This window comes from Sarcophilus harrisii, chromosome 2 (assembly GCF_902635505.1).
Source record: "Sarcophilus harrisii chromosome 2, mSarHar1.11, whole genome shotgun sequence".
In the NCBI taxonomy this organism is placed as follows: Eukaryota; Metazoa; Chordata; class Mammalia; order Dasyuromorphia; family Dasyuridae; genus Sarcophilus; species Sarcophilus harrisii.
In genome coordinates this window covers 341,184,937-341,205,461 of record NC_045427.1, presented here as the reverse complement: position 1 = coordinate 341,205,461, position 20,525 = coordinate 341,184,937, and the positions used below count along the sequence as shown (strand labels likewise).

At 33.3% G+C, this 20,525-nt stretch overlaps 1 protein-coding gene across 2 annotated transcripts in view; it reads left to right on the top strand.

The window, feature by feature from the left end:
• Positions 1–20,525, top strand: part of TRIM9 (tripartite motif containing 9) — a 209,761-nt gene that overhangs the window by 124,126 nt on the left and 65,110 nt on the right. For both annotated transcript variants that reach the window (XM_031952991.1, XM_031952990.1), the window contains exon 6: positions 4,840–4,997. In XM_031952991.1, the coding sequence (XP_031808851.1) occupies positions 4,840–4,997 (158 nt within the window). The remainder of the gene's footprint in view (positions 1–4,839; positions 4,998–20,525) is intronic.

Genomic DNA, 20,525 nt, shown 5'->3' with positions numbered 1-20,525 from the left:
CTCTTCCTCCCTCTCCATCTCTTTCTCTCTCCTCTCCATCTCTCTCTCTCTCTCTCTCTCTCCTCTCTCTCTCTCTCTCTCTCTCTCTCTCTCTCTCTCTCTTTTTCTTTCTCTCTCTCTCTGTCTCTGTCTCTGTCTATCTCTGTCTCTGTCTTTCTTTTTCTCTTTCTTTCTGAGCAGCTCTCCTCAGGACAAAAATTTGGAAATTGAGAAGATAACCATTAATTGGAGAATAGTTGAATAAAATGTGTTGTGTTATTATGATGGAAATTGTATTATTGTATAATGAGAAATGATGAGCAGGATACTCTCAGAAAAATCAGGGAAGTTTTCTATGAACTCAAGCAAAGTGAAATGTATTAATAGCAATGTTCTGGGATGATCATATGTGAATGACTTTGCTATTTCAGCAATACAATGACCCACAACTATTCTGAAGGGCATATGATGAAAAATACTATTCATAATGAGAAATAATCGATTGGGTTTGAAAACACATTGAAGCATAATTTACTTCTCTCTTATTTTTTTTTCTTAAAAAAATTTTTGGGAGAAATGGAAAGAAACCTATGCTCTTTAATCCAAACTGAAACCAGGAACTATGTTCTTCTGAAAGTGTCTGCAATCATTAGGGTTCCTCCCCCCATGTATCCTGTTATCACATTGAATGTTTGGATGTGGGTGTATGCTCACTGCTTTGCACTTCTAGCTACAGCCTGAATAATGTCTGGTGAGTGTACTTATGACTAACATCCAACAACTGGAGGGGATCTTTTAATCTTCCCCTGATCAGCTGTCCATATTTTCCGTGACATGAAAGTTCAGAGGCTGCCACCAAGGCTTATTGTTTGTTGATTCAATGGGATTTGCTTGGAGGTTTTGCACTTCAGTTAGGTCAAATTTCCACTCTCAAAGGTTGGGTCTTAAGGTCCTTCCCAGTTGTCTTAGTAGGACAAATGCTTCATCCCAAGTTTTAGTTATTTCTGCCATTCAAAATCCCCTTTGAGGCAATATTTGTATCATGTTTTCAGGAGATTTGGGGGGAGCTTGATGTTACCAGTCTTACCCAGCCATATTTCCAGAATCCTTTCAAATTCCCTAAATTCTTAATGAGTCAAAATAAATACCAGAAGCATTTTGAGATACCAACCCTTCTACATACTGTTCCTTCCTGAAATCTTTTTTTTCCTTCTCACAGTGGGCTCTTTGAAGAAAGTGTGCAATCATATATGTCCTCTTTTAAAGCATGATTATAAAAATAACTCTTCTCCCCAAAATTCTCATGTCAACTCTGTCTCTCATTTTAGCATACAATATGATGCAATCATTCTTTTCACCAATCTTGAATGACTCTTAAATAGCAGTATGCATGTTTTGAAATGTGATCTTATCATCATAAATTTGTTTTTTCCCAATAGAAGGAAATCTTTCCTCTCCCTATTCCCTAGTTTACACTAAGGATCAAAAATTAAAAATTTGGAGTAGGTTGGTAAATTTCAAGCTCTCCAGATTTTCCCCACAAATAGAACAGATTTGCACCTCCAAGCAAATATAGACTGGTGAAAAATCAGGAAAACTTGAGACAGAACAGGGGTTCTCCTGGTACAACCTGAGAAGATCTGAAGAAAAACTTCATAGCTCACCAGAAATTAACCCATGTGATATGTAAATATCTTTGCCTAACTCCATAGAAACTTCAAGTAGGGAGTCCTGGGGCTGAGTGTAGGTGCAGCCTCAGCAGTAACCACAGAGATTTTCACCTCCTAAACTGTTTGTGAAGTTGGGGTCTGTCCACGTATGAGTTGAGTAAGACTAAGGGAACCTGGGTTGATTAGGAATGCCAGAACTGACTATTGCGGCAGAGATTTGGCCTTGAATAAGAAGAAGCCAGAATACCTGTGAATGCAGAAACAATGAGTCAGGGATACTAGTGAGTGTGAGCACCTCCTGGAGGATAGAGCTATTGGTTTGGGGTCCAAGTCAGAGGACAGAGCTGAAGTGAAACTTGAGACACCATTCCCCATCCTATGATTAGAGGTACTTCCACTAATATATCTCATATTTAAAAATAATGAATTGGCCAAGAAGAAAGAACCCACCATAGAAAACTACTTTGGGAACAGGGAATACCAGAGTTAATCTTCCAAGGAGAACATTGAAGTAAAAAAAAAAAAGAGTCTTCTGTTCCAAAGAGTAATGTAAAATGGCTCTCTGCCCAGAGAGAATTTATAGAAAATTTAAAAATCAAATGAGAGACATTGAGGAAAAACTTTTAAAACTATAAAATATAAAAAGATTCTTCTGCCCTAAAGCATAATGTAAAACGTCTCTGTGCCCAGAGAGAATTTATAGAGAATTTGAAAATCAAATGAGAGATATTCAGGGAGATAAACAAAAAAATTATGAAAAAGTTAACCAACTAGAAAAGGAGATACAGAATCTCAACATATAAAAATAACTTTTAGAAAATTAGAATTGGACAAGGGGAAGCCAGTGAAGCTATGAGAGACCAAGAAATAACAAAACACATTATAAAAAATGAAAAAATAGAACAGAAGAAAAAATTACAAAGCTTGAAGAACTCTTCTTTCTCCTGCTTGCCTCAACTCCACTCTACCTCTCATGCAGACATAGGCAGCTAGTTGGTGCAGTGGATAGAGAACCAGCTCTGAAGTCAGAGGAGCTGAGTTCAAATTTGACCTCAGACACTTAACACTTCCTCGCTTTGTGACTCTGGGCAAGTCACTTAACTCCAAATGCCTCAGCAAAAAAATAAATAGAAAATGGGGTAACAAAAACATCTACCTCCAAGTGTTATTGTAAGGATAAAATAAGGTAACATTTGAAATTTTGCAAACTTTAAAATGCTATACAAATGCTAGCTGTTATCATTAATATTTCTGAGTATAGGAAAAACATTTTTAGTATAAAACATTGTACATTCCACCTTCAGGCATTTGCACTGGCTGTCCCCATGCCTGGAAAACCTTCCCTCTTCATTTCTTCCTTCTTAGCCTCCCGGGCCTCTTTTAAGACCCAAGCAAAATTCCATCTTCTACAAAATAGCTCTTTTAATTCTATTGTCTTCCTTCTGTCAATTATTTTTTATTTATCCTGTTATATAGCTTGTTTGCATATAATTCTTTGAGCTCTTGGGGAGATAGATACTGTCTTTTGCCTTTCTTTATATCTCCAGTGCTTTGGAAAAGCCCTGGCACAAAGTAGAATCTCCCTTAATAAGTGTTTATTAACTAACTGATTGACACATGCTCCTACAAATAGACTCAAATTTAGACAACACATATGGCAGAAATAGCTTATTGATCCTGGTTGCTGGAAATCTTTTTCTTCTATTTATGGACTGCTCAAGAATTTCCACTTTGGGATGGTAAATCTACATTCATCCTTTCTTGGTTCCTAAAGCATACTCTATTACCAGCCTCTGTTGTATTAGGTTGAGAAGGGTGGCAGGATAGGGATTGTAGAAAGCTGATGGGAAGTCAATAATACTCCAGATCCTTTAAAATTCACATGAAAACCTTCTCCAACTAAAAATGAAGTGGGAGGGAAAAGAAGAAAAGAATTTCTAAGTCAAACATTTTTCCTTATCCTTCTCTAAGATCTGACCTCTCCCATCCTATCCTTATTGGTTTCTTGTTAGAAGTTTTAGTAAAATTCCAAGGTTATTCCATTCACACTCAATTTCTATAATTATTTATGTTTGAAAATTTATTGACAATTTTATAGCCAAATGTCTTCATCCTTTCTCTATATGATTGTTATGCAAAGTCCTATTGAAAGGAATTTTTAAATCTTAAAGTCTAGGGTTGATTAAATAGCTTATCACTTGTTTTATGTGGGGCTGTGATTTAGTGTATTAATCAATCTCATTCATACTTGCATTGTTTTAAAGCCAGAGGAAGCTCATATTTGGTTAATCTATTTTTTAAAGATTAATTCTTAAAATTGAGTGTTTATTTGTATTTTGAAATGATGAAAGAAATAGCTTTCCAAGGAATAAATATCATGAGATCCAGAGACACACTGTGGCAGATTTTTCTACTGTCCCTAATGCCAAATTGTTCCAGGATTGACAACACAGGTACTTCTTCAGTATCAGTGGAAACAGATATTTTCAGGGATAAAAAGCATGTTCAATTTTCAAAGTATAATGCCAATTATATGAAGTGTTTTTATTAAGTATATCAATTACATACAGGGGAGAGCAAAGGAGGATCCTTATCCTGTCATTCAATATTAGCTATCCCACCCAGTTTTTCATCCATGTACAAGAATGCTACTTAACCTAGTAATAATTAACAGGAACACACCTTGCCCATTTCCAGACTAAATACTATGCTTGAGATATTGGTACAGGTTCTGCCAATAGGCAAATAAGTTTTTCGAATAGTTTGTAAATTAGTTGTTTGGAGCTTAAAATTTGTTTTCCCAAAAGTACTGGAATTAGTTTTAACATATTATGCCTCAAATAAGCTTTTGTTGGTTAGCCCTAAGATTGAGGGAGAATTGAGATTTTATTTTGTTTTGTTTTTATTAAAGGGGAAATTAGTGTGAATAAATAGTTCCCCTGCAATGTTTTAGTTTTAACAAACAGCCAGTAAGCCGTACTGAACATTATTTAAAGAAAACATTGTGATCCAGGGAACACTCATCATTCTGGATCAATTTGCTGTTATCCCTGACAAACACCAACAATTTATTTTTAAGTTGTGGAGTATTCTATTGTTTGCTGAGTAAAAAAAAGTTTTAAAGTTAAAAAAAAAAAAAAAATGTCCTTTGACAATTAAAAAAGCAAGGGTTATATTCATTTGTGTTTAGCTTCCTCTCCAGTGCCAGCAGCTCCCCTTCTACAGTTGGAAGATTGCTGCACACATAACAACAGTGCTACATTGTCATGGAAACAGCCACCTTTGTCAACAGTGATGGTAGAAGGATACATTCTGGAACTGGATGATGGAAATGGTGGTCAGTTCAGAGTGAGTAGAGAATCTACTTTGTTTATTTGGTGTTCTAATTATATATTATAAATGAGGGCAGTTATAGCATTTGGAAAGTTATAAGTTCTGAAAATAATTGGGCAATTATTGAATTGATGTTAGAAGCATTGGTATTGGAATCAAAAAACCTGAATTTGCGATCATGTGGCATTGCTCCTATGTACCTACCCTAGTCAAGTCATTTTACTTCTCTGAACATTCAGCTCCTCACCATTAAATAAACATTATAATAATTGTACTATATTCTTCAAAAGTTGTCAAAATGAAAACAATTTATAAATCTTGAAATAAATTAAAATTCAAATTTCTATTTTTCATATTTTACCTACTGATCAAGGCTAAAGCCTAATGATAACTACTATTCTAGTGAAGAATTTGAAGGATTATTCATTTGCCCTCTCTCATTTTTTCTTCTTCTCTACAGCTTTACAACCTCAACATGTTGAAAATTATCACCCTTGCCTTATCTTTATATTCTTCCCAACTTCCTTCTTTCTATCAATTATTATGCTGTTCAAAGTCAGAAATTCAGAAGTAATTTCAAATCCTTCTTTTCTTTAGGTCTGTATCCCCAGTTACAGTATACTAAAATTTCTCTTGTACAATGTTCTTTGCATTTTTTATAATCTCATGAAAGATAATTGTAATATTTTCCTAACTGGTCTCCCTGTGTCTAATTTTCTATAGTCTATCTCATGTGCCACACTTTTTGTAGATTAATATTTCTAAAACACAAACCTTTCAATATTTTCCCCACCATTTATACAACTCCTGTATTATAAAAAGAATAAGCATTTTCTAAGCACTCATTCTGTGTCACATATTGAGCTAAATATTAGAAATATAAATAAAAACAATAAAAACAATGGTAACCCTCAAGGAATCTGCAATATAAATTAGGAAAAAATACAAAAGGAAGCTGAAGCCAGAGTATAATCTGTGAGAGGCGAGAAGGTGAAAATCATGATGAAAATAATGAAGGAATCAAAACCAGGCAGAGCTGCTGGTAGTAAATGAAGAGAGCTGCAATTTTTGAGTTTTTGTTTTGTTTTGTTTTGTTTTTTATAAAGGGAGACTATGGGAGGAGATTTTGGTTTGTTTGTTTGTTTTTTGTTTTTTGTTTTTTGTTTTTTGTTTTTGTTTTTTTTTTTGCTATGCTTCTCAGTCTTTTAATAAGACAGGCAAAAACAACTCAGAATACTAATTAGAGATGAGAAACAAAGCTAAAGCAATGACCATGCTGAAGTTTCCCCTAATGATAAATTTATTAATTGCTCTGTGGGCTGTGATGAAAATAGATTCAAAACCATGCAGAGCATTTGGTGGCAAATGAAGAGATATCTAGGATTTTGAGCTCTTTAAAAAGAACAGTATAGAATTTTGTTTCTGCCTTTGTGTCTTCTGGTATTCTAGGTGGCACAGAGATAGAATAGATTAATTAATAGCAATGAAATTTTATCATTAGAATATTAACATCAATAAGCTTCAACATGTTGCAGAATAGCTAAATTGGACCAAGTATGTTAAGAAAATTTTCATGATAGAGATAATACTCTTTTGAGATGCTAAATAATTTATTCTGAAGTTATCTGAAAAAGGAGAAGATATTAAGTGTTATGTGTATCATGAATGTTAAAGCTGCAGGGGAAAAAAACCAAAAGATGATTGAAATTGTATCAATACATTTTTAACTATGTAGTTCATTTTTCATAGCTACAAATTCTTTAAAATAACAATTTTAAAGGATATCCTTGATGAACACATAAGAAAGGAAACCAGCTTTTAAAAACAATATTCTAAAGCAGACAGCATTTTTGCACTCACACAATTAGTACTATACAAAATGAGGAGACTACAAAATCACATTCTGTTTATCATGTGTTATTTTAAAAAGAATTTGTAAAGAATTTTTCTACTTTACAGCAGCTTCATTAAGGTATCTTCCATGTATATTTTACCAAAACAAAAGATTCTTTGATAAGACTCCTTGACTCCCCCTATTCCAATCTTGTTTTCTATGACCAACTTATGAAAACCCTCTCACCAAAAAATCAATCAACTGTACTATTTTTCCTAACTAGAGCATGTCAATTTACTCTTCTATAGTACCACCTACCACTCTGTAACTTTTTGATGTGCCTCCCAGATGATCAATTCTATGTTTATGTTGTTTACCCCACTGAAGTTTTTTTGAGGACTATCTTTGCTTTGGTATTTTTATCTCCAGAATCTGGCACACAATAAACATTTAACAAATACTATTTTTTATCCTTTCACACACAAATATAAGAACAGAAATGAATTTGCACAAAATTCTTCAATTTTTCACTTTAAGAGAGGCAAAAACTAGTATATTTGCTAAAGTTATTTGTTACAGTTCTGGAAGACATCTATCACAGTCAAAATGGTATTCCCTGTAAATAAATGTTGAAGTTCTCTAGATGCTTCTGTTTACAAATTATATTGTACTGATTGACTCAAGCTCCAAAACATTGATATCCTAAACAAGATCCCTAATTACTCCTGAGTTCTACACAATTGATGATGTTGAGGTACTAGTTCAAAATAAAAATGTGACAAATTCACAATGGTCATTCTCTTTGGGAAAAGGTAGTTTTATTTTGGGGGAATAGGTTATAGACAAAAATGAAGGGATACAATAGACATCAAGACTGGTAAATATGAAATAGAATGGGACAGCATATAAAAGAAAAGTTCCTCAATGAAATTCACAATTACCCAGTAGAAAGAAAATACTCATGAGGCCGAGGTATGTTATTTACTGGCAAGTTAGATTCATAGAAAAGTTTAACAGACTAACCAGAGTTAACTAGAGTGAGGAGAAAGACACCAGTAGAGGAAAGATGCTATGAGAGGGAATAAAGAAACTAACCTCTTAGTGAGCTTAGTCCTGAAAAGAACTCAGCAAAGATCATCAAAAGCAGATCTTTTTATATGGAAAATACAGCCGTCAAGGTTTCTCCCAAAGTAAAGGTGGGAACTCAGAGGGAGGGATTTAGAAGTCAAATAGAATGCACTTGCCAATCTAGGTCCCAGACCAGTCTAAAAAATGCTAATCAATATCTTAAAGATTGTTTAAAGGTGCACAGAAATGTGCAGGATAGACAAAAGAGTTCCATCCTCATAAACACTCTATAGTGTGGATAGTCTGAGAATTGGTTATATCTGATAATAGCCAAATGGGATTCCTGACAAGGAAGATAGTCACTCCATATCACAAGTAGCTAACTAAGATAAGTAAAGAAATGTCAATATTTATTTCCAGATTCTGGTATATAATTAGATATATAACTGATCCATCAGTCCATCAGTATCTGGGGGAGAGGGAAAAGAGGTTGTGTTTCTTTTATTTATTGGGATACTTATTGTTTTGACATAATAAATGTGTGCAAATGAATGAATGATCAAGTAGAATTTAGAAAAATCACGTATGCATGCTAAAAAAAATAATTAAGCTTACCATTAGGTAAAGAATTCTAACATATGATACATATCATATAACCTTATAATTTGAGCATAACCATTGGTAAGGCAATTTTAGATAGAAATTAATAAGTGTTTTCACTCAATACCTTTTAAAATAGAACTTATAATAATAATAGAATAGAGTTGAATTTTTAATTTAAAAATTCTGAAGACAACATAACTAATTTTAGCACTAATTACTATGTAGAGAAAAACTAAAAGAATTAAGTGTTGAAATGTACTTCTGGAAACATGACTGCCCTTTATTACATAAAACAAGAACAAATTTCCAAATAAAATATCAATATTGGAGAATTGCATATTTTTTTCCTGGAAAAATGTTCCAACTCTCCCCCAAAATAATAAAGACTAAAGAAATAAGCAAGGATGGGGAAGGATAGAATGAATAAATGTTATGGGTAGGTAAAAGAAAGAGTGGAAACATTTGTGGAATAAAAGAACAATACTACAAAAACAAAGAACTAGATTTCTTATAAGAATGGGATAACCAGAAGAACTCCCAATGTAATTACAATAAGTAGCACTTATATTATAAGGTTTACAATGAAATTAACATATCTAATTTGAAGTTCTTTTAACAGTCTCATTGTCAGCCATGCTCTTTCAGTGTCAGATGTTTCTTAAATCTTCTCCGTTGTTTTGAGATTTTTCTCTCTTTCTGTTTCTCTTCAGGTGCTTGTTACCACCCATCTGTTTCCTTCTCCATCTGTAGAAATATAAGCAAACTCTCTTCCCCAAGCAGTTAACCTATCTAATTCCCTTTTATTTACCACTTTTGGGATTTCTCATTATCAACTGACAATTACATTGGAGCTGCTTGCACTGGACACTGCCCTGTTGGGTTAAAAGCCTGTATTCTCCCCAACTGTAATCTCTTTCTGCCATGCGATTATTTTTAGGCTGATTGATCACATCAGAGTCCTGACCTTCTAAAAACTCTTTGGGTATAACCTCAGCTACCATCATGCCCCATCGATCTTTTGTATGATATCTTGGAGATGGGCCCTGCCTCTCATTTCCCTGAGTCAATCTACATTCTGAGGTCCAGTGGAAGCCTCAGTTGCATTTGGACATGAGGTTTTGGGTTTTCTCTCACCCTGTCTTCTCACTCTATCTCCATATCTACAATGGGCTTTAAGATGTCCTATTTTTCCACACTGAAAACATTGACGAGTTTTTCTAGAAGTTCCTTGCCAAGAGGGACCATGTCTTCCCATGTTCATCATAGTTTGGATATAATAAGCATTTGCACACTGTGCACACTGTGCCACTGTGGCACAGTGTCTTATGATCTCCTCTAAAGAAGCATCTTTGTCTAGTCCCCATATAATTCTTTTGCAAACCTCATTGGCATTTTCCTTAGCCAGATATCTGGTCATTATTTCTGTAGCTGCATTATCTCCAATGGTTCTTATTACAGCTGTTTGCAAACATCCCACAAAATCAGCAAAAGATTCATTGAGACTTGGCTCTATTTTAGTGAAGGCTTTACATCCATCTTTCTGTCCAGGGAGAGAACCCCAAGCTTTTATTGCAGCCTTAGAAATTTGCTTATACACTGTTATGTGATAATCAGTCTGTTCTGAATTCTCTCCATACTGACCTTCACCAGCTACTTGGTCAAAATCTATTTGTACATTAACTCCTATTTGCCTATTTTGTTGGGCTTGAATCCTACATAATTAATGATACTCCGAAAGCCACAACAAGTTTTGTCCAGGTTCTAAACATGTCCTAGCTATGGATTTCCAATCACTCAGGGTTAAGATTTCATAAGACAAATTATCTAGTAACATTTTAACACAAGATGATGTAGCCCCATAAAGAGTGCAACCCTTTTTCAAATCCTTATTTTTTTCCAAATCAAAAGGAGTGGTATCTTCTCCATTTTTGACCTGAAGAGCCACACTCTTCAATTACAGGGTATGTATTTATAAAATCAGATACATCTTATCCTTCATTTTTTGCCTTAATTAATGCCTTTTCTAATCTTGTTACAGGCTCCTTAATAGGTGGTTCTGATTGCATTACTGCCTCTCCCCCTCCTCCTTCTCTCTGTACCCATGAAGTGTTAATTGAGGGGGGGGGTCCATGAGATGTGGAATAATCTAATTTCTCCTGCTGTGAAGTTATCACACTCCAAATTGTACTTAACTCCATTCTTATCTGATTCTTCCTCCTTTTTCCCTAGGTTAGTTGGCACCTCCTCTTCCTGATCTTTCTTCTTTTTCCTCATTCTAACACATATAATTTCTTAGAGCCAGTTGTATTAAATTGTATGTATAAAATATATTTTTGGAAATTTGAGTTTGGATTAGAATTGTAGTATTCATCTAGTTGCTCTCCTACTAATTTCCACTTGTCTATATCCAATTCTTTTTCCACAGAGAACCAAGGAGATGTGTACTGTACAATTTTTAAAAGTCCAGTGATCTGCTCCAAAATTATAACCAAACCTTGGCTTTCCATAACCTTGACAAGGCTATCTAAACATTTTCCTTGAATTAGAATAATTGAATTAGTTTTCTAAACATCTGTCCCATTTTAACTGAAATACTATTTTAGCTCTTTAACAAAATTTCTGTTGTACTCACCCTAATTTCTGGGTCAAGAAGATTTTTCCACTGGATCAGGATCAGAGGCTTTTCCACTGAGATCAGAGTCCTGTCAGCCCCACATTCAGGTGCCAAATTGTTGTGTTCTCTTCTTTTCAAAAATATGATGGTTCTCTGTCAGCAGGTTTCTAGGGGAGGTTTTCTGGAGGCAGCCTTAGTTTCGGTTCAAAGTAATAATCAGCTCAAATGCAGCCAGGGATTAAAGTAGTTCTTTATTGTCTCTTCCAAAATAGCCTGGTAAGCTTTCTTTGGTAACAAGAGCTCTGGTTGCTAGTTTTTTTGCCTCTGCTGGCTTCTGCCTCTAGCTCAACTCCAACTCCTGGCAATCTTCCAAACTGACTAACTCCACTGACTCAGCTCCTTTTTATGCTCTTTTAGAGGTGTAAACTCAAAGGTTGACTCCTCCTCCAAGAGTGGGATTATGGGAGGTGTAAATTTGGATATCTCCCGACTTGTGAACTCCAATGTGTGAGCCAATGTGTGAACTCTCAAAGGTGTAAAGACAAGCATTGTTTCTATCAATTCCATTGAGTTAACACTAGGATTCTAACAATAATTAAAGGAAATTTTTACATTCCTATAAATAAAAACAAATATCTTTTTAAAAAGAATTCAGAAAAGGCAACATAAGAATTGGCAATTTAGAAAAGAAGGTAAAAAATTATAATAAAGGAATTGATTCTGTAAAAGCTGATATTAAAAGTAAAAGACAAAATTCAAGTAAATCGGATGCCTTTAACTGATGTGGTTTGGAGTAAATAATTTTTAGCCAAATTTAAAACAATTTCAGTTACATGAAATAAAAACAAAAACTCAAACAAAAATAAAATCCATAAAAATAGGATTAAAAAGTGATTAATTAGGGAAAGATATTTTCATAAATATTTTGAGTGGTAGCTTGGTACAATGGCAAGCTTTTTTGCCTCTTAATTTTAATTAATTGCTTCTTAATTTCAGCTCTTTATCTACATATTCTTATGATCTTTGATAAGGGTTTATATCCAAGATATAAAAGAAATTAACAAAACTATAAAATAACAAGGCCCATTTCCCAGTGAATAAGTGTTTAAAGATTATACATGGTTATCAAAAGAAAAATTGTAATCTAATAATACATTTTAGAAAAATATACCCAAACATTAATAATAGAATAGATGAAAATCAAAACAACTCTGGACTTTCATATCACTCTCAACAAATTGGTAAAGATAATAAAAATGGGAATAGTTAATGTTACAGGTTATAGAAATATGAGCCACACTTGTTTCTTTGAATCAACACAAATTTTCTGGAAAACAATCCTGAATTATATTTTTAAAAAACATAAAAATATTCTTTGACTCAGACATACTATTGCTAGGCATCTATACTAATAAAAATGATAGAAGTCTAAAGAAAGATTTCATATTATACCAAATACATCCCAATGATGAGATCCTGAATGGTGGGTATAGTGGGCAGAGAGAAATTGAAGAATTGATAAAAAAAAATTATCCCTAGGGCAGACAGGATTCAAAGGCTCTGATAATGGAGATCAGTTTAGTTCTGTTGTCCTACACAACTGCAGGTAATCCAGTCAGAAATCCAAGTTAAGTCAAGTCTCTGAGACTAAATTTTCCCTATAAAACAATCTATAGTCCATGCCATAATGACTGTCTTCCTTTGGATCTGCTCTGCCTTGTATTTTTCCCTTTCCCTTTTCCCCCTGCCACATGATATCTCCCCTAAGTTTCCCTATCCCACTTCTCCTTCTTATAGCTAACTAACTTTTTTTAGAGTACTAAGTCCCTTTCAGCTAAGGGTAAACCCCAACCTTATAGAATGTTCCCTTTGTATTGCATAAATGTGAGTTCCACTGAGGAATTTACCTTTCATATTTAGCCTTTCATATTGCCATATTGCCATATTTCATATTTATCATTCCTGGTGTCTATTATATCCCTCCATGTTGTCTGTACCCTATTCCTCTAAATAAATCTACCTTTTGCCAAAGAGAATGGCCATTGTGAATTGGCCATATGACTGGACCCCAACTTTTGATGCCTGCCATTATTTGGTGCCAAAGCGCACATCATGGGTCACATCATCAGCAGTTTTTTAATAGGAAAAAACATTCTTAAAATAGTTCAAAAAGATTGATGTATTACTTTTTTTAAGTTAATAAATAAATATAACACATTGTTACTATATTATAAGAAAATAAGAATCCCAAATTTTGAGAATTGTAAAGGACCTTAATGACTATCTACTGCAAACCAGCACAAAAGGAATTCTTCTCATAATGTGCCTGACAAGTGGCCAACTAATTCCTAATTTAAGACCTCTAAGTAGGAATTCCCTATACTCTGGGTAGCTTATTTGACTTTGTGATACCTCTAATTATTAAGAAAATTTTCTAACATCAAATCTAAATTTGCATCTTCACAACTCCCACTCATTACTATTGGTTCTGCCTTCAACACAGGTCAAATAAAATAAGCCTTTTCCTCCTTCTTTTAAAAAATCCTTTTAAATAATTGTGTTTTTCCTGGAATGTTCCATTCTACAGGGTAAACATGCCCAATTTCTTTAATAGATCTTTACATAAAGTGGATTCAAGTTCCTTCGTCATCTGGACAATCTCCAGAATAAAAGTCATGATGTTCTTTAAAAAATTATAGTGTTTCTAACTAAATACAAAAATCCAAAGAGCCTGAGAAGAATAAAATATAGTGGAATTGTCACTTTCCTATTCTTGAAAATTAGGTTTCTCCATGTCTATGATCACATTTAATTTTTGGCTGCCTTGTCAAATTGCTGGCTCTTGTTAAACTTAACCATGAATAAAAAATCTCAGATCTTTTTCAAAACTGCTATCTATGCCTCCTCCACCTAATATTTTTGAAATTTCAATTTTTGGTATCTAAATGAAAAATGTTATATTTATCCTTATCTAATTTAATTTCATTAGATTCAGCCTAATGTTATGAACTGCTAAGATCTTTTTTAATATCTAAATTATAAAATTGACTATTATCTCACACTTTTGCATTATCTTCAAATATGATGAAGTTACATTTCATTTTGGCTTTTATCCAAATCATTAATAAAAACGTTAAGCTGAATAAGGCCAACCACAGATTCCTGACTCTACCAGAAATCTGACTCATTGATATTATACAATAAACAGCTTTGAGTACAGCCATCTAAAAATTTTATTCCATATGACTGTTTCATTTGTTAAGTCACATTTTCCCCACATTGTCTATAAAAATAGCATGAGATATTTATCAAACTCTTTGCTAAAATCTAAAGTACTACAGCACTTTATCTTCTAGCACTTCATCTGTTAGTATATCCATAACAAGTAAATGTTAAACTGCAAAGGTTTGTTCTTGATGAAATCTGAAATAGCTGCTTCCCTTTTTCTAGATAATCTCTTGCTATCTCTTTAATGATCTGTTTTTATAATTTTTTACAGGAATTAAAGTTAAGCTCCCTGATTTAGTATGTTCAGATTCTATGATTTCACTTTTTTTTAAAAAAAAGAAGAACAATGTTTGCTTTTCTGCAATCTTATTATATCTTTCCCATTTTCCATAATCTCTCTAATATCACCAAGAGTGGCTGAGCCATCCCAAATTTTCAAGTCATTTTTTGGACTTACTGATGAAATTCATCTTAACCATGTGACATCAGAAAGATATTTGTTTTCCTTACTTTGTTATCCAGTTCTCTTTAGCTATATTCTTATCCAGTCAAGCTTTAATATCTTTTTTCCTTTATGGAAAAAACAAAAGTAAATTATATTTCTCCTCTCTCCTCCTTGAAATCTAGGGAATTCAACAGACTAGTTGAGGCTATTCCTTCCCCTATCAGAAACTTTAGGATGGAATGATCATTTCTCCCAAGATTCTCATAATTTGCATCCCAGCAATTATTTCCCCACTTTTATTAAGAATTTGATTTAGAATAGAATTTCTACTTGTTGACTTTTACAATTTTTGATGGTTGAAATTATCGCTGAAGTGTGTCAACTAATTATTAATGCTAGATAGAAGTCTCAATGATATCTGAATAATTGATGTTCCCCTATATGTTCTATATCATGCCTCTGGGCCAGGTTTGAGATATGTTTCTTAATCTCCTTTTTTGCTTCTTTCTGAGTTTGGGATATTTCAAGCTTTACAATAAAAGTTTTGTTTTTTTTTTTTTAAATGAAATGTAAGGTATGGGGTAAGGAATTGCTCCGCTACTGTAGAATATTCACAGATGACATAAAACAGATATTGTTTTTATAAATGTAAACATTTTCTTTTTCTTTTACAAATATTTGCAATGTGATAGCACTCTTCCTTACTAAAAAATCATTAAGCACACCTTGATATGATTCTTTAAATTTAACAATCCAAGAGTCTCTTGGTTCAAGAAAGCTAGAAGAAGTCAGAAGTCAAGGAAGAGTTAAGCTCTTTGTTTAATTAGCTCTCTTGGAAGAAAGAGAGAATTTCTTCCCCTCCTTTCCACTTGGCCATAGTATCAAACAGTGAAGTTACCTCCCTAGGAAATATTTCATCTAGATCTATTTCAACCATATTTGCATGTATTTTGAAGATGAATAGCTGTATAACTATAAAGAAAATTATTACAAAGGCATGGGCTGTTACAATAACATTATAGATCTGGTCGTCACCGATAAGAGTGCCTGGTTGGCCTAGTTCTGCTCGGATTAGGAGGCTTACGGCTGTGCCAATTATGCCTGCTCAGGCGCCGAATAGTAAATAAAGAGTTCTAATGTCTTTATGGTTTGTAGAGAAAAGTCATTGAGTAATGAACATAGGTAAAATGGCTGAGGGTAAGCATTGAACTGTAAATTCAAAGACAGAGATAGAATCTTTTTTTACCAGAGTGATAAATTGAAGCCAAATGTTGAAGTGCTTAGCTGTTAACTAAGAAGTAGGGGGATAAATACCCTCCAGTTTAGAGGTAAAGGCAGTTTATTGAGACTGCCCCGGGACTCCCTGCCTTTTCTTTCTTACAAGGCGGGGAGTCTCTGGATGACTTCAAAGGCTAGGTGATTTAACACCTGCTTAAGGCTTTGAAGGCCTTTGGTCTAGTTTGAACCTAAGCCTTTAAATGGGCTCTGAAGTATATATTATGTTGAATTGCAAATTCGAAGAAGTAACTTAAGTGCTGCCAGGGCTTGTTTGGAGAATTTAGCTTAATTAAAGTGTTTGATTTGCCTTGGATTGATGAGAGATAAAGTCTTGTAGTTCTTAGTTAGGAGATGAATAGTGGGGTTAGGGGGAGTAGAAGGGCAGAGATTACTGTGGTTGTTGGAATTAGTATAGTAGTTTGTATTGAGTTATTATATCATTGTATTTTGGAATTATTGGTGGATGGAAATATGGTAAGGCTGAATGCATAGATGAGTCGTATATAGAAGAAAAGGTTTAGTAGGGCTGAAAGGGCTATTGTTGTGGCTGTTATGATGTTGCCATTGTTAATTAGTTCTTGTAAGACGAGTCATTTAGGTATGAAGCGGGTGAGAGGTGGTAGGCCTCCTAGGGATAGGAGGGTAAGAAGGATGATGATGGTTGCTGTAGCTGATTTATTTCATAGACCGCCTAGGGATTTGATTTTGGTGGTATTTGATAGGTTGAGGTTTAGGAATGTAGTTAGAGTAGCAATAACATAGATAGTAAGGGTTAGGACTGTTAGGGTTGGGTTAATCTGTACGATGATCACTATTCAGCCTATATGGGCAATGGAGGAGTAGGCTAGAATTTTTCGTAGGTGGGTTTGGTTGTCTAACTTAGACACATAAATTGTGTGTCTAAGTGTCTTTGTTGTAAGCTAATTGTGTCTATTGAATGATAAAAGAAATTATTTGAGTGGAGGTTTCTGAAACAGACATAAAACTTTACACGTATAGGGTATTTTAGAATACTAGAAGCACTTGTCCTTTGGGAATTCAGATTTGATAGACATAAAATCTAACAAGAATTACACAGCTGAAGCAATATATTAAGTTCATTATTTCAAAAAAATTATAAAAATAGAAACACAGTCTAACAATTCATTTCTTATAAGAAACATTCAAAGACACTTATAAAATTTAAAGTGATAAATGATTTATCATCTTTACTCAATTTAATAAATAATTATAGAGAAAAAACCAAGCAAATTTCATCCTGTTTAGGTGGAATTAGTTGTGAAGTCTCCTTTATGTTTCCTCAATAATTTATCTATCCTCTGTACTCCACTCACAAAGCCATTCTAATATATCAGTCTCTGAATATCTCTTGCCTGGACTATTGTAATTGCTTCATGTTAGGTATTTGGGTTGTTTAGGAGAATTAACATCTCTATTGTAAGGATTTGCTGAGACCTTTTCAAAACTGCTTCTAATTTAAGAAAAAAAATGACTATAGATTTACATATCTTTTTATTTGTATCAGGCAAGAATATCTTTCAGAAGATACTAAGCCCTCCTTTACGTATAGATACAGATATAGAGACATAGGTAAATAGATGTAATTTTTACATTCTTTTTTTTTTGAGCTCCAAATAACCTCTTTTCCTCCATGTGAAGAATTTCATTTCATTTTTTTTTATTTTTAAAGCTTTTATTTTCAAAACATATGCACAGTTTTCAACATTTACCCTTGCAAAACATTGTGTTTCTAATTTTGTTCTCCCTTCCTTCCCCCCACTCCCTTCACTAATCCCTTAGGATTACTTAGTAATCCAATATATACTACAAATGTGCAATTCTTCTACACATTTCCACAATTATCATGCTATATAAAAAAATCATTTCAAAAAGGAGAAAAAATGAGAAAGAAAACAAAATGCAAACAAACAAAAAAAAGTAAAAATAGTATGTTGTGATCCACACTCAGGCCCTACAGTCCTATATTTACATGCATATAACTCTCTCTATCACAAGACCATTGTAAACGGCCTGAATTGCCCTGCTGTTGAAAAGAGCCAGGTCCTTCAGAATTGATCATCATATAATTCTGTTGTTGCTATGTACAATATTCTCTTGGTTTTATTTACTTCACTTATCATCAGTTCATAAAAAATCTCCAGTCCTCCCTGAAATCATTCTGCTTATTGCTTCATAAGATTGCTTCATAATTATTGTTCTATAAAGAACAATAATATTCCATTATCATTCATTCACACATCATAATTTATTCAATCATTCCACAATTAATTTCCAGTTCCTTGCCATTACAAAAAGAGCTGCCACAAATATTTTTGCACATGTAGGTCCCTTTCCCTCCTTTATGATCTCTTTAAGATATATATTCAATGGGTACACTGTTGGATCAAAGGGTATGCACAATTTGATAGCCCCTTGGCCATAGTTCCAAATTGCTCTCCAGAATAGCTGAATCAGTTCACAATGTATTAGTGTCCCAGTTTTCCCACATCCCATCCAACATTCATCATTATCTTTTCTTATCATTTTATCCAATCTTAATATGCATTTCTCTGATCAATAATGATTTAGATCACTTTTTCATATCACTAGAAATGGTTTTAATTTCTTTATTTGAAAATTGCCTGTTCATATCTTTTGACCATTTATCAATTAGAGAATGGCTTGTATTCTTATAAATTTGAATCAACTCTCTGTATATTTTAGAAATGGGACCTTTATGAAAAGCCTTGAATGTAAAAAAAAAATTTTCCCTTGGTTACATGCTTCCCTTCTGAATATCTTGTCTGCATTGGCTTTGTTTGTACTAAAGCTTTTCAACTTAATATAATCAAAATTATCCATTTTGCATTCCATAATGTATTCTAGTTCTTTTTTGGCCACAAATTCCTTCCTTCTCCACAAATCTGAGAGGCAGACTATCCTTTGTTTTCTAATTTGCTTATAGTATCACTCTTTATGTCTAAATCATGAACGTATTTGGATCTTGGCATAAGGTGTAGGGTGTGGGTCAATGCCTAGTTTCTGCCATACTAATTTCTAATTTTCCCAGCAATTTTGTCAAATAGTGAGTTCTTAACCTAGAAACTGGGTCTTTGGGTTTATCAAAAGTAGATTATTGTAGTCATTGACTACTAAATCTTGTGAACCTAATCTGTTTCACTGATTGCTTACTCTTGTTTCTTAGCCAGTATCAAATGGTTTTGATGACTGCAGCTTAAAATATAGTTTTAGGTTTGGTATAGCTATGCCACTTTCATTTGCATTTTTCCATTAATTCCCTTGATATTCTTGAATTTTTGTTCTTCTAAATGAACTTGGTTATTATTTTTTCTCGCTCTGTAAAATAATGTCTTGGGAACCTTTATTATAATAGCTCAGCCTACCCACAAGCACTTGATATTCTTTCAATTACTTAGATCTGATTTTATTTTTGTGGAAAATGTTTTGTACTTGTGTTCATATAGTTCCTGACTTTGTCTTAGCAGATAGATTCCCAAACATTTTATATTATCTATAATTATTTTAAATGGAATTTCTCTTTGTATCTCTTGCTACTAGACTTTGTTTGGACTTATTTTGTATCCTGCAACTGTGCAAAATTGTGAATTGTTTCTAGTGTTTTTTTTAGTTGATTCTCTAAGTATACCATCATATCACCTCTAAAGAGTGATAATTTGATTTACACATTACCTAGTCTAATTCCTTTAATTTCTTTTTTTCCCTTCTTATTTCTAAACTTAACATTTCTAATACAATACTGAATAGTAATGCTAATAGTGGCCAATCTTGTTTCATCCTAATCTTCATGGGAATGGCTCTAGTTATCCCCAATCCAGATGATGCTTCTTGATGGTTTTTAATAGAAGCTATTGATCATTTTAAGGAAAACTCCATTTATTCCTATACTCTCTACTGTTTTTTAATAGGAATAAGTCTTGTCAAATGTTTTTTTTCAGCATCAATGAAATCTAGAAATCATATGATTTCTGATAATTTGGTTGGTTACTGATATAGTCAATTATGCTAATAGTTTTTCTAATATTGAACCAGTCCTGTATTCCTAGTATAAATCCTACTTGTTATGGTGTATTCCTGGTGATAACTTGTTGTAATCTCTGCTATTATTTTATTTAAGATTTTGCATCAATATTTATTAGGGAAATTGGTCTATGATTTTCCTTCCCTAGTTTAGGTAAAAGCAATACATATATATATAATATATATATATATATATATATATATATATATATATAAATTTTGTCGAAGTCTTTTCCATATTTTTCCAAATAGTTTATAAAATATTGGAATTAATTGCTCTTTAAATGTTTGAGTCACATATAAATTCATCTGGCCCTGGAGATTTTTTCTTAGGGAATTCATTAATCACTTGTTTAATTTCTTTTTTCTAGCATGGGACTAATTAAGTTCCTCCTCCTAATCTGTCCAATCTAT